Genomic DNA, 14,419 nt, shown 5'->3' on the forward strand with positions numbered 1-14,419 from the left:
AGAGCACGGTATCGGGCATTTCTTCCTTCTCTTGTGCGGTGTCTATCTTTATCCCTAATTACCTTCAAGCTGATCGTTCATGGCGTCCTCCAGCAAAATAGAAGACGAAGGAGAAGATGAAACCTCAGAAGATGAGGTAATTCACGTCTGCTCTTAGTTCCTACTATTCTCTATTGCTCATTTCGCAGTTCTAATTCTAACACATTCGTTATCTTGGGAACCCCTCATTTAATTTATTTTCCTTTTCTTACTGTGAAAAGAAATGATATTGTTTCACTTAAGGAGTTAACATTCTTTGAAATCACTAATTTCTATGAACTTGGTCACGACGAGATCCGTATGCGTGATTCTGATTGCGTTATAATCACATAGTCTGGGATTTGCTATTAGAGAACGTTTCGGTAATGCTGTTTCCATGCTTCTCTGCTCATATTATTCAATTTTTGTATGTGCTTTTGGCTTTAATTGGTGAGTTTATGAAAATGCTGATTTGATCTAGTATTCAAGTATGATGTAACTTTCTGGGAAGATGGCCAAGTGTCGAAGAACTTGACTAGTTCTGATAGGGACCGACCAATATCCTGTCGATTCGTGTAGGTTCAATAGTTAGCTTTGAATGAGTGACTGACAGGAGTTCTTAATTTCAGTTTTAGTTGGTTTGGGAGTTTCCCATTCACAAGTTCTCGTTCTCAAACTTCATCAACACCGGTTCCCCACAACCCCCTCCCTTCCCCCCCACCCACCAAAAAAAAATAAAATAAAAAAAATGCTTCTCCTCTGTCTTGGTAGATTTGTAAATTCCCCCGTGTGTCAACTAGCATAGCCTTACCTAACTGGATTGTTCCAACAATTAAAGGACATTTATTTATTTATTTGCAATAAACCCAGCAACACTGGCTCTATCTTCTTAAAAAGTAAATCAACAGATCGATAATAACAAGCAAATTATTTGGCACCTGTCGAAAAACTATACATGCAAGTGTACAACAGTACGAGACAATACAAAAACACATAATAACTACACTTTTGAGGATCATCAAAAAGAAATATTGGCCTCAAACCATACAATTGGACACAGCCTTGGGTACAATACTTGTCTTCCCACCTCTTATTGAGCTAGAGCATCTGCTAAGGATGTGGCAGATCTGGGCCTCCTAGAGAACGGAATATTCCATTGATTGTGTAAAGCTTTAGCCCTTCTGATTAGATATGCGTCCATGGGACTTTACCATTTTTTAGCAACCATTTTATTACCAACAGCTGAATCACCCTCCACCAATATATTACTCCATGCTTGAGTAGTGAAAATGGACAGCCACTAGTAACATCTGTGATATCTGCTGTATTCGGGCTCTCAACTAGCCCAGAAAATGTCAAGAGGACATTTACTCTAAAGACTCCTCCAGTACCCCATTTAGTTGGGAAAAGGCTGAGTTGTTGCTGTACTCCTCCAGTACCCGATGGCCCTGGGTTTCCGAGACTGCTTCTGTCAAGATTCAGTTTAATAGTATTGTCAAATGGAGCTGTACCCTTTCATGTCACATTGTCACACCACCTTTGTATGTGGACTATATCTTACCACCGCTCCTCATTCCCTCACCACATAATCAAAAGGGTATCCCCTGAAGCTTTTCTGATTGGTTGCCCATTGTGCTTTCTGGATCATAATGATCTCATGAATCCCAACCTCCTCAGCTTCTTCTTTAATCCCAGTCTGATCAAAGGGATAGAGCATACTTTCCTTACTCATCCCAAAGAAACCATACTTTCCTTAGTTTCATCCCAAAGAAACCATACTTTCCTTAGTTTCATCCCAAAGAAAGAAGACGCTTTTTCCATGTCAGACTTCAGGCCCATCTTCTTATGCAACCTCCTTATAAGTTCATTGCCAAGGTGCTTGCCAATCGCCTCAAGGTGGTAGTGGATTCTCTTGTTAGTGACAACCAATCGACCTTCATATTTGGAAGAAATATCTCAGATAATATCCTTCTCTATAATGAGCTGGTTTGAGGTTTTGACAGATCTGGCCACTCTTCTGCTACCCTTATGAAGATTGATTTACACTAAGGTTCTAAAACTCTGTTTTGCCCAGCCAAAAACCTAGATATGGTCGAAACCAGGGATTTTTTCCCAGCCAACTCGAATTGGTGGTTTCGAGGCCTAGAAATGGTTTTTTTTTCTTTTTTATCTGATTTTTTCTATACAGTCTATTTTTGACATTCTAAACACAATGCATGAACTAGTTTCACAAAAAAATGAAAAAACTCAAAATGGTACTTGTGGTTTTTGACCCAAGTTTACTAGTGTACGCACAATGTACTAAGAATCATAGTTGTCAAGGGTGACCCAAGTTTACTAGTGTACGCACAGTGTACCAAGAATCATAGTTGTCAAGGGCAACGCCTATTTATGCCAAATATCATTTAAGTAAATATTTTTATCTACTTAAGATATTATTCATGAATAAGCAAATATCCCCCATTTGAATCCAATAAAAATAGTTAAAAATCAAATTCCAAAAGGATAAATAGTCAGCCCCCTAGTTCAAAAACAAAAACTGGATTTTCGGCGGTAGGTGCAATTTTCAACTTTTAAATGCTAGGGTTTTTTTCTAATAAAATGCTTAAATAGTTAAATCTGATTTATATTGAAGGAGTTATGTTTCAGTCAAACTTTATCTGGTATGCGTGAATGCTGTTTTAAATCGCTCTGAATGAATTTTTTTTTAAATATCAAAACAAATGAATATTTTACTGCATTTTTTGTTTTTAGAAATGTTTTACCATATTAAAATTTATGGACTTTTTAGATTTGAGAAAAACTTTAGCATTTAAAAGTCGAAAATTGCACCTACAACCGAAAATCTAGTTTTTGTTCTTGAATTGGGGGGTTGACTTTTTATCCTTTTGGAATTTGATTTTGTAACTATTTTTATTGGATTCAAATAGGGGGTATTTGCTTATTTATGAATAATATCTTAAGTAAATGATACATTTGGCATAAATAAGAGCCCGTCTTGGTTTCGAGCCAGGTTTCCTCAAGTTTCGATGGGGGTAACTGAATTTATATAGGTGTTCAGGTCAAAACTTGCGAAATATGGACTGTTTCGGTTGAAACTTGCAAAATATGGACTGTTTTGGTCTAAACTTGGTCAGAGCAGGTCAACATGAGTCGAAACCAGGGATTTTTTGGAGTCATTGGCCATCTTGTCTTGGTAGCTGGCGAAACAGTTTCAACGGAGATGTTTTTCCATGATGTACACAAAGCTTTTGATTCCTTGAGAAGGGACTAGATTGTTAGTGTTATGAACAAGATGGGTTTCCCCCCAGTGTTTGTCTATTGGGCTTATCATTGCATCTCCACTCCTCAGTTCTCAGTGCTTGTCAATGGTAGCCCAACAGGCTATTTTTCCTCCTCTGTCGGCATTCGGCTAGGCTGCCCCCTATCTCTATTCATTTTCACTCTTGCTCTTTAAGTCCTATCTTGAAATATCCATACATGTATGGACCAGAATTTGATCTCCCCATTACGGCATTACCCATGTGTAAGTCCCTAAAGATCTCCCATTTGGCCTTTGCTGACGATCTCATGATCTTCTCTAAGGCGAACATCCTCTCTATTGATTCTATCATGTGTTGCTTGAGACAATTTGAAAGGATGTCAGGCTTGTGGATCAAACTCTCAAAATCCCTGCTTTTTGTGACGGGATCTTGGATTAGGTTAAGTATATTCTTCTTGACAAGACTGGTTTCTCTATTGGCAGCCTCCTTGTCAAGTAGTTGGGCTGCCCCTTATCCCTTTTAGGTTGACTGCTCAACCTTGACTCCTATGTTAGACCTTATGTGCAAAAGGTTTCAACTCTGGAAGGGCAAGCTCCTCTCCTATGCTGGTTGCTTTGAACTGATCAGATCTGTGCTCTAATCCTTCTACATCTACTGGTCTGGTATTTTTGGGCTGCCTCAATCTACCATCAAGGTCCTAGAATCCCTTATATTTTCTTTTCTCTGAAAAAGGTCTGAAGCTTCTAGTTTTCCCCGCACTGTTAGCAGGGCCTCTGTATGCCTTCCATTAAATGAGGGGGGGGGGGGTCTTGGTGTGAGAAGAATTAAGGATGTCAATATGGCTGGCATCCTTAAATTGGTTTGGAAAATTGTGGCCAAGAAGAAAAGCATTTGGGCTGATTGGATCTATGTTGGGCTCCTTTGTAATGACTCCATCTAGATTTTTTGCTCCTTGTGCTGATGCGTCTTATATCTGGAGGAAGATTCTTAACCTCAGGTCTCTTGCTTTTGGGGTTGTTATTTCTAAGATTGAGAATGGTGTCTCCACGAGGCTCTAGCTTGACCATTGGCACTCCATGGGAATGCTCCTCCCCCTTGTCAGTGCCAGGGACATCTACATTTCAGGTTTTCACAAACAATCTATGGTATTGGACATCCTTCACTCTGATGGTTGGGCTTCCCTCCCTTCCCCTCAGTTGGCATCTATTTGGAATATCTTGCCCTCCATCCGGAGAAGGCCCACAGGTTCTGGTGACATTGTCTCTTCGTCCCCTTCTTCAACGGGTTTGTTCTCCTCCAAGTCAGCTTGGGAGCACATTCGTTCTCACGCCCCCATCTCTCCTTAGCGCAAGCTGGTTTGGTTCAAAGGCCGCACTCCCCGTCACAGCTTCTCTTACTAGTGGGCCCCCTCTAACTGCCTTCCAACTCAGTCCTTTCTTATCCACAGGCAGATCCCAGACTCCCCAACCTGTTCTCTTTTCTGGAATGCCTTAGAGGATGTTGATCACCTCTTCTTTGCTTGCCCCTTCTCCTCTCGGATTTGATCTGGCCTTCTATCTAAATGTCGGCCTAGGAGCAGAAGGATATTACCGTTTCAAAGGGAATGGATTTGGGTTGATATGATGTTCATTGGCAAGTCTATCAATGACGTGGTGGGCAAGCTTGCTTTTGGTGCGGCGTTCTCCCATATTTGGATGGAGCACAACCTTAAGAAATGGTCTTCTAGATCAAGATCATTTTAGTAGATTTCGGACTCCATAGCCTTTGATGTAAAATGTAAACTGGCTGGTTTCTCCTCTAGATGTATTTCCTCCCCAAGGAACAGTCACATTGTTGTCTCTTGGGGTCTGTCTCCCTCCTTGGTTCTTCCGTATGGTCTCTCTTCCTAAGGGGATAGGGGTGAGCTTTGTTTCCCTTTTTGGTTGTATTTTACTTCTTTCCCCCAATTGGGAGCTCCTTGCTCTCCCATTCTAGGGGATTTTTGTTCTATTCTCTTTGGTAATGAATTTTATTCACCAAAAAAGAAAAAAGAAAGAAAAAGAAGGGTACTTTGATCATTGAACTAAGTAGTTGTTTTGACATTGGTTTTGGCTCTTAGAATTCATGTTGTTGGTGTTATTGCTTTACATGTGTTTTAAGTCTAAGTTATCCAGTTTCATCAGTAAGTATAATTTGAGAGAAACTAACGGCAGCAACAAACTTATGGTTTCCTGACTTAGTGATGCAGTTTGAAGGATTTGATGATTTTACTCTTGCCTCTTCATGGGAAAGGTATCCCTAATGTTCAGTAAGACCACTCTTCATGTTAACATAAGATTTGTTTGACCATGTACTTGGAGATATGCAGCGTTTCTTATTTTCCAGGTTCATATCTGAAATTGAGGCTGTTTGTCGGTTGTGGCTGGCTGATGGTCCAAAGAATTTGCTGGTAAGTATGTTTCTTAAATTGTTTGTCCACATATGCATTTTCATGATCTAAACTCTAAACTTTCTTCAGTGGAGTTATGCAGCTAATTTGAACTCAATATTCATACTCAGATTGAAGCGTCTTTCTGTTCAATGCAGTTTTAGTAGGTTTGCTTTCAGTTTAATGCATCTCATATATTGCAGAAACGAAGTTTGAATGAGTGACAATATACTTCAAAATCTTTTTCTAACTTTGTGTGTGTGTGTGTGTGTGTGTTTTCACTAATCCATTTGATTATTAACCATCTTTATGCTTGTCTTGCTTGCTCAAATATTAGTTTGAATAGTTATTTCTGTTCGACTTGGATGAACAGCCAAGTGGATATTGTTCCTTCAAAACTTTATGGAATTGTCACTCAGACTAATCAGAGCTCCCTGTTACGTTATAATGTTATATAGGAAAAGATTCCAAGACCAATATCTCATCATACTGAGATCCTTTCCTAGTGTGGGGCCTTGAGTTATTTCCTGTCTGAGTTCAAATTTGAAACATACGGCCAGGAGCAGCGAACTCCACTGGATGTGGAGGATAAGTGGTAGAACTTTCTTATTTTTTCTTTTCTCTTTCCCACTTATTCTGCTTATGTGACTTGAGTTGATCTCTTTGACTTCGATGGGGGGGGGGGGGGGTTGTCTAGCTGATGCCTCATGGAGAATCTTGTTGTAGGGGATTTACTCCATTGAGAGGAAATAATGAAATGAATGAAGCTGAAGAATTGCAGAGGAAAATTTCTGCCTATAGGGATTCGAATTTTGAAGAAGTGTCACAGCTTGAAGCAAGGAGTTGGGTATTTGTATGAGGGATTGGATCAGTGCGAGGGCAGCTGGATCTATCTGGATTGGTGGGAGATGATGCGGATATGATCAGCTCATCCACCCAATCTGACAGCAATACTTGAAACCCTGCATTGAAGAAATTAGTCGGTGCCAATGTGGATGTATTGGTTACAGAAGCTGGCAAAATTATGAATTTATTTCACTAGATTGCAATGTGATGGTCGCAAATTTTACCACAAATATCCAAACTAACGCGTTATAGCTCTTTGTTATGTTATGATTGTTATGCTGGGTGCTGTCTTAGTTTTAATACAACTCAGTTGCTCCATTGAATTAATCAACTTCTCCTTTTGGTGTATCTATCTTGGTAATGTTTGAAAATGGGTCTGAAAACACGTATTTGCTCTTTTTAGTTTTGGGCTATCTTTTTGCATTTGAACCAGTTCTTGACACTAGAACAAGCACTGGCTGCTTTTAGTTGTGCCAAACACACTTCTATTATTTGTAGGGGCCTCTAAGGAATTCACCATGCATGGACTAGGGATTGTGATGCAGAGTTATCACCAAACTGGGCTCTTCTTTTATTAGGAATAAGTCTAAGGTTGAGTTATATACATGTTGGGCCTTTGATCTCATGGGTTTTCTATGTAATAGACCACTTTTATGGGCCTAAAATGTGGGTAATTACGTTGCATACGGGATTAGTTGTTTTAGTTCCATAGTTCTATTTTGGTGTTTTTGTTCATAAATTGAACTGGTTCAACCAATGGTTCAATTTAAGTGATTTTAGTAGCTTTCTTTTAAGTGTTTAGTTGGGCTGGATTAGGACTCTGTTTTGAGTCTATTTTAGTTTCCTAGTCAGTTTAAGTTACCTTATTGGTTAAGGATCGGGTTAGGCCTTTCCTTTTTAGAGGAGGAGCCTATTTTTGAGTCTTTTATATAAGGTTGTAAGGTGGGCAAGTATTGAAGACGAATTTTTGTATTAGTGAAAGCTTTTGCTGCTCTTCTTCTCTATTGAAGATTTTGTCTTGTGTTTGATCAAGGCTGGTGGGTTCGGTGTTTGATCCGATTGACACTTTGCGGTGGGAAGCCCGGGTGGTCTGTTGGTGGGATTGGTCTTTGATCCAATCGACACCTTGCGGTGTGAAGCCAGGGTGGTTCTTTTGAAGCTCTGCTTCAATTTCAAAATCAAAACTCAAGAATTATTCAAGATCCTCTAACCAACTGAGCTGCCCTTGCAACAATAGTAAGTTTGAATCATCCCATCAATACCCATTCTTCTCCTAATCCTCCAAACCACCCCAAAACCCTAATTTTCCCACCCATCTCCCAAAATTTTTAACAAACCATTCAGCTAACAACGCCTTCATATAATTGGATCGAGTATTCTCCTGCTCAATTGGAATACTCGAACCAAGCTGTTTTCCCATTACCCCATTCAAACCACAACATCCCTCCATCACTGAACAACATTCCCATAACCCAAATTCTGCCCAGACCAAACCAGCCAGCAAAATCCCTCTTTTTTAGTTCAAACTCTCCACACCTGCCCCAATAACATTCGATCCAAACCCTAACCCTAATTTCACCAAATACCCTATTTTGATCTAGCCAATTCACCTGTTCATACCAGATCCCGTTTACTGGCTCCTAGTTGGTCTCCTACCAATCTAGGACTACATTAGATTGAGGTTCCATTGATTCAGTTATCTCTGAAAATGGGGTTTTTTTTTTTTTGGGGGGGGGGGGGGTGGAGGGGAACTGAATCAAGGTTTTAACTTGAACTTGAAAGGGGCAGCCAGTTGTTAGCTTGCGGCTCTGGTTTGTAATGAAGCTAAAGCTTGAGGGACCCACTAGCAACTTAAAGGGTAAGTTCCAACTGTGTATTGATTAGGAGAAGAGAAAATTCCCAAAGAAAGATGGACTTTTTAACCTCCAACAAAAAGGACCAATTCAAATTTCAAATACTAAACAGATCCTGCCACATTGGTATCTTCTGGTACACTACGAGTAAAATGCAATCTGTTCTTTAGTTGACACCTATGAGCTTCTTAACTTTTTATTTTGTTTCCTCATTTTGGTTGTAGGAAAAGGGAGCAATTAGCTTGGATACTCCGAAAAAATTATATAAGGTGAAATTTGAAATGAAGTATGGTATGAAAAACTACCTCATGGAGTACTTCTTTGAGGCCAACAATGAAGGTACTATTTAGGTTGATTAAGTTTTATTCATCTACTGTTTATATGGGTTTGGGACTTGCCATCTTATGTTTATATAGATTTTGGTTGCTGTAGGTGACAGTGTGGACTGGAATGATGATTTGCATGATTTGCAGTTATCTTTTGGTGTAAAGAAGTTTTTGGTGTGTATCACTATTGTTTTTGCATTTCATATAGCTCTGACTATTCTATTATCATGTTCATTTCTTTACCCAGGGCCTGTTTGGTTAGAGGTGAATCGAAATTAATAAAGTTTTTATTGGTAAGGTAAAATGAGATAGGTGAATTGGTGAAAATAGCAATGGTAGAATATATTTTACGTTGAAAATCAACTTCCAAGTGTTGATTTAATGAAAATTTTTGTTGGTTCCACATACCTTTTTCCTCCCCCTTGTTGGGTGATATTTTACCTAAACTTTCTATCTTCCATTCTCTGGAAATATACAGCTACTTTCTCAATGTTTTGGGTCTTACATGTTTCTCATACCATTTCACATAAATTTTACTTCAGTCCATTAATTGTTTTTCTTTTGTCAAATAAAGTTTTATTTGACTTCACATCTAACCGTATGGGGCCTTAATAAATATTATCCTTTTGTTTCATATCTATTAAATTCATGCGTTGATTCTTATTATTTACAAATGACCAGGTGATTGCACCTATAAGTGCTAGTGGGGTGGTCCTTGATGCACCAGAGGCTAGTAAACTTTTAAGTGCTGTTTCAATTGCGTTATCAAACTGCGGCAGGTGAGGTTTAACATAAAAATTTTGAAGTACACATTCAGGTCCCTTGATTTTTATGGAATGAGATTCATTTGATATTGGTGTGGCTTTCAATCTAGTATAGTAGTCTATATCACTAGAATGATTGCTTGGTTTTCATATGCCTACTTCAGTTTTAGTATCTCTTATCGGTCGATACAAGAATTCCCATTAACAATATGAGAATTATTGTAATTTGCTTAAGAGCTTCCATAATTCTGGTCCTTAACTTTTGTCGATTACCAAATTATGCATTTTTTTTTAAAATTATCTTGATCTGAGATGAGAAATGAAATACATCCAATGCTATTATGATCTCTTGTATGCTACTATGCTTCTTACTTTGCAGTACATGGCCAGCATTTGTTCCAGTCCACGATCCTTCTCGAAAAGCATATATTGGCATCCAAAATATGGGGACTGTATTTACTAGAAGGTTTGAGGCAGATCGCATTGGCAGCCAAGTTCCTGTTAGACTCATGCATTTGGAGGGGTTATACGAGCTATTTGTTTCTAAGTTTGTGAGTTTCCTACTCTCCTTACCGAATGTAATCCTTAATTATGATGTTTTTAGAACTTTCTCCTGGCTCAGGTTATTTATTTATAGGGAAAGTTTTTCTTCACCGCATCAATGGCTTTACTTCTGTGCCCTCCCCCACCTATTTAAGTTACTGTTTTAAATCCTCAACTCTATATATTACTGTAAGGGTTAAACCGTCACCAACGATTTTATGTTAATAAAGATGGCTTTTTAGCCGCTCTTCTCTGTGGAATTAAGAAACTGGTTGTGGGATTCGACTAACACTATTGGTGAGACTCCAATACTGCTGGTGGGATTCCATCAAGGCCAACTGAGAGGTCTGGTCATATCCTCCTTTTTTAAATCCCTTCTTCACTTTTTAAGCTCCATGTTAAGATATACCAGATAATGTAGTCCTAGGTAGGAGTAATCCCACTAGGAACCAGGGTAATAGGATCTCTTAACAAGACTGGCCGATTGGGACAGCTTAGGCTAATTAGGGCAGAATTAGGGTTATGGTTAGGGTTTCGACTTAGGGTTTTATTTGGTAATGATGTGCAGAATTTTATGAGTCTAATGGTATAAGTTGGATCAAATTTGGTTGAGGTTGGAATTCTAGGGTTTTGGGTAGGATGCCTTATGAAAATGGATTGTTTGTAAGATCTAGGGTTTAGGGGCAGATTTTAGGAAAGAGGTTTATAGGGTATTAATGGGCAGGTCTAGGGGGTTATTTTGGTATAAAGAAGTTAGGGTTTGGATGAGTTACAAAATTCTGCAATTTAGGGCAGAATTGGATTTAGGGTTTTAGGGTTCTAATGGATCTATGGATTAATGGAAGTGATGATAATAGGAGTAGATGGAGCTTAGGTTAGAGGATTAGAAGAAGAAGGTTAAATGTTGAATTAATAAACTACTTACTTGAAAGATTAAATCTTCAATGGTAGCAGCTTTGAAGAACTAGAAGAAGGACCTCCCGATCTACAAGATGCAAGGAGTCGATCGGAGTCCACCAATCCCTTCACCTTGATATTACCCATAAGGTAGCCTTGATATTACTCACAAGGTTCACTCAACAGAGCAGAGCAGCAGCTATGGCAGCAAACAAAAGCTTTTTCATTAATCAAATTCGTGTTCAATGCTGGCCTCCCTTACAAACTTATATAGAAGACTCAAAAATAGACTTAGACACTAAAAAGGAATGGCCTAACCTTATCCCTAACCTATTAGGCAACTTAAACCGACTAGGAAACTCAAATAGACTCAAAATAGAGTCCTAATGACTTAAAACAACTTAAACTACTTAAAATAAAGAAGATTCCCTAGTAGCCAATAGGATGTAAGAACCTCTTAGCCAATAGGACCACTTCACTTAAATTAGACCAATTGAACCAATTGGATGCAACCAATTTAAACCGGTTCAATTAAAAACACAAAATAAAAACTAAGTATTTGGCTAATCCCGTATGCAACCTATATACCCCTATTTCAGGCCCACTAAAGTGGCCTAATACATAGAAAACCCTTGGGAACAAAGGCCCAACATATATATATCCCAACCCTACACTTATTCCCAATGAAACAAGCCCTATTTGATGATGAATCTGCATCACCAGAATACCAAACCGTGGGGGTATTCTGGTCTTTTTCTACTTTATTTTATATTTGTTTATATTTGTAATTTTGTTTTTGATTCCTAGTTGATTCCTAGTCATATGTCGGTTATGACTATGACTAGGATTGTGACTAGGACTATTAGTTGTATTATTTTCATTCTATAAATAAAGGGGCTTGGTGATCTCATTGATCATTCAAGTTATTCTCCAAATCTCTGTCTTCTAATATGGTATCAGAGCAGGCTCTCTGATCGTGCTTGTTTCTTAGCCCCCTCCCCCCTCCATTGTTCTCCTTTTTCATTCTCTTCTACTCGATCCCCTTCTCCCTTCCACTTCCATTCGCACTTCTCCATTTTTTTTTCTGTTTTTTTTCTCCAATTAGGGCAGATCTAATGAGGTGATCTGTGATATTGATGCTGCCCTAATTAAATCACCTCTCCAACTGATGATTTAAGAAGAATTTGGTTCGATAGCTGCTGCCCTACAGTCTGCGATTTTTTTTGGAGTTCTCCCTCTTGAAGATCAGTCTCCCTTTGGCATTGAAGCTGGTTTTTCTTATTGGGATCCATCTCTGCAGGTCTTGGACAGCTGCTACCTCTTTTTTCTCTGCCCAGCAGTGCAGCTCCCTTCCCATATCGATCTACTTTCAGGGTTTTTTGGAAAACCCTGCCAATTTTCGATTTGGAATTTTTTCTGTCTCTGCGTGGGCTGATTGGTTTTGAGAGCATCTTCATCAACATTCTCAGATATTTCTGCAGTATTTTTTCCTGAAGACCCCTACATCCCAATTGATTTTCTCTACTAGGGTTTTCCTCAAAACCCTGTTTATCGATTCCTGGATTTAGGGCTGCTTGTTTCTGCATTCCTAATCCCTGTAGTTTGCTGAAAAAGGGATTCATCTATCAAGTTTTTTGTTTCAGTTTGCTGCCACTATTTTATCTACATTATGGGAGACTCAGATCTGACCACGGTCAACTCTGGAGCTGATTCTCAGCTACGGACAGATTCCTCTCTTATGCTGCATCTATTAAACTTGATGGAACAAATTATCTCATATGGGCAAGATCTATCTCCTTGACTGTGGCTGGTAGGGGACTCAGTGGGCATCTTAATGGCACTTCCAAACAGCCTACTGAGGGCACTGCCAAGACCCGATGGGCTGCCAATGATGCTATGGTCATGTCTTTTGTCTTGAATTCCATGCCACAGGAGCTTTCCAGCCAGTATCTTCTTCTTGACACAGCTGCACAGATATGGGCTGCTGCTAAGGGTACTTATGGCCAATTGGGGAATGATGCACAGGTGTATGACATTCGAAAGACACTCTACTCTACTACCCAAAAGGAGCTGTTGGTTACTAAGTATTATGCTGTCCTAAAAAGTTTGTGGCAGCAATTGGATCACTATGCCCGACGTGTGGATAATTTCAGCCCAGTACAGCTGCTGATGTTACTGCTTATTCCGCCTATGTGGATAATTTTCGTGTGTATGACTTCCTGGCCGGTCATGCTGATTTTGATCCCATCCGTGTGCAAGTCCTTGGTAGGGTGCCATTCCCTACATTGGAGCAAGCCTTCTCTTATGTTCTTACTGAGGAGACACGTTGGGCTGCCATGATGTTGGGTCCTTCTGTTGAAAGATCAGCCCTACAGGCTGCTGGTTCTAAAGGCCCTTCATCTGATTCCACTACTACTGCCACTGCTACTGCTGCTACCCCTCCAAAGGAGCCTGTCAAGTGTGAACATTGCAATAAACTATATCACACTAAGGCTCAATGCTGGAAATTACATGGGAAGCCTGCTGATTTTGAGGCTAAACGTGGCTGTGCTAAACCTAAAAACAAAGCCAATCACACTGAAAGTGTAGCTCCGGCACCCACTGTTGAAAATAGTTTCTCCCAGGAGGAGTTCCAGGCTCTCCGGCTTATGTTACAGTCTTCCACTACTTCTGTTCTTGCCGGTTACTCTACACCATCAAGTTCCCACTTTGCCCGCTCAGGTATCCCTTTTGCTGGTCACTGTGCATCGGTTGTCTCCGCTCCCTGGATTATAGACTCCGGTGCCACTGATCAAATGACAGGTTCTTCTAATCTTTTTCATAAATATTCCCCTTCTTCTGCCAAAGATAAAGTTCGGGTGGCTGATGGTTCCCTCTCCTCTGTTTCAGGCAAGGGGTCCATTAGCTGCACCCCTTCCCTTAATCTATCATCTGTTTTGCACATTCCACGTTTTACTACTAACCTTCTCTCTATTAGTAGTATTACCAAGAATTTGAATTGCAAAGTGACTTTCTTTCCTAATCATTGTGTCTTTCAGGAACTGGACTCGAGAAGGACGATTGGATCGGGTAGGCTGCGTAGTGGATTGTATCTCCTCGATGATGGACCGCCACAAGCTTTACCTTCCCAATTATGCCAGTCATCTTCTTTTTCTTCTGAATTGCACCAATGGCATTCTAGGTTAGGACACCCCTCTTTGGGTACTTTATCTCTTTTATTTCCCCATTTGTTTAAAAATCGTAATAAGGAAGAATTTTATTGTGAGCCTTGTGTCTTGGCTAAATAGACACGATCCATTTATCCTATATCTAATAAAAGAAGTTCTTCCCTATTTCACTTAATTCATACTGATGTGTGGGGTCCTAGTCGTAAGGCCTCTCTTAGTGGCCAGCGATGGTTTGTTACATTCATTGACTATCATTCTCGTTTCACTTGGGTATACCTCATGCATAACAAGAGTGACATCTTCTCTTGTTTTCAGCATTTTCATAACATGATCTA

At 39.6% G+C, this 14,419-nt stretch overlaps 1 protein-coding gene across 3 annotated transcripts in view; it reads left to right on the plus strand.

Annotated features, from left to right (window-relative positions):
- Positions 1–14,419, plus strand: part of LOC122671490 (rab3 GTPase-activating protein catalytic subunit) — an 83,708-nt gene continuing 69,289 nt past the window's right edge. The window contains exons 1-7 of one of the 3 annotated variants that reach the window (XM_043868754.1): positions 1–136; positions 5,509–5,552; positions 5,646–5,709; positions 8,612–8,726; positions 8,820–8,887; positions 9,395–9,492; positions 9,857–10,028. In XM_043868754.1, coding sequence (XP_043724689.1) covers positions 80–136; positions 5,509–5,552; positions 5,646–5,709; positions 8,612–8,726; positions 8,820–8,887; positions 9,395–9,492; positions 9,857–10,028 — 618 coding nt within the window. In that variant the 5' untranslated portion in view covers positions 1–79. Of the gene's footprint in view, positions 137–5,500; positions 5,553–5,645; positions 5,710–8,611; positions 8,727–8,819; positions 8,888–9,394; positions 9,493–9,856; positions 10,029–14,419 lie in introns of all 3 variants that reach the window. The other 2 variants (XM_043868737.1, XM_043868746.1) reach the window with 2 other exon arrangements.

The sequence above is a fragment of the Telopea speciosissima genome, chromosome 1, assembly GCF_018873765.1.
Source record: "Telopea speciosissima isolate NSW1024214 ecotype Mountain lineage chromosome 1, Tspe_v1, whole genome shotgun sequence".
Taxonomy (NCBI): domain Eukaryota; kingdom Viridiplantae; phylum Streptophyta; class Magnoliopsida; order Proteales; family Proteaceae; genus Telopea; species Telopea speciosissima.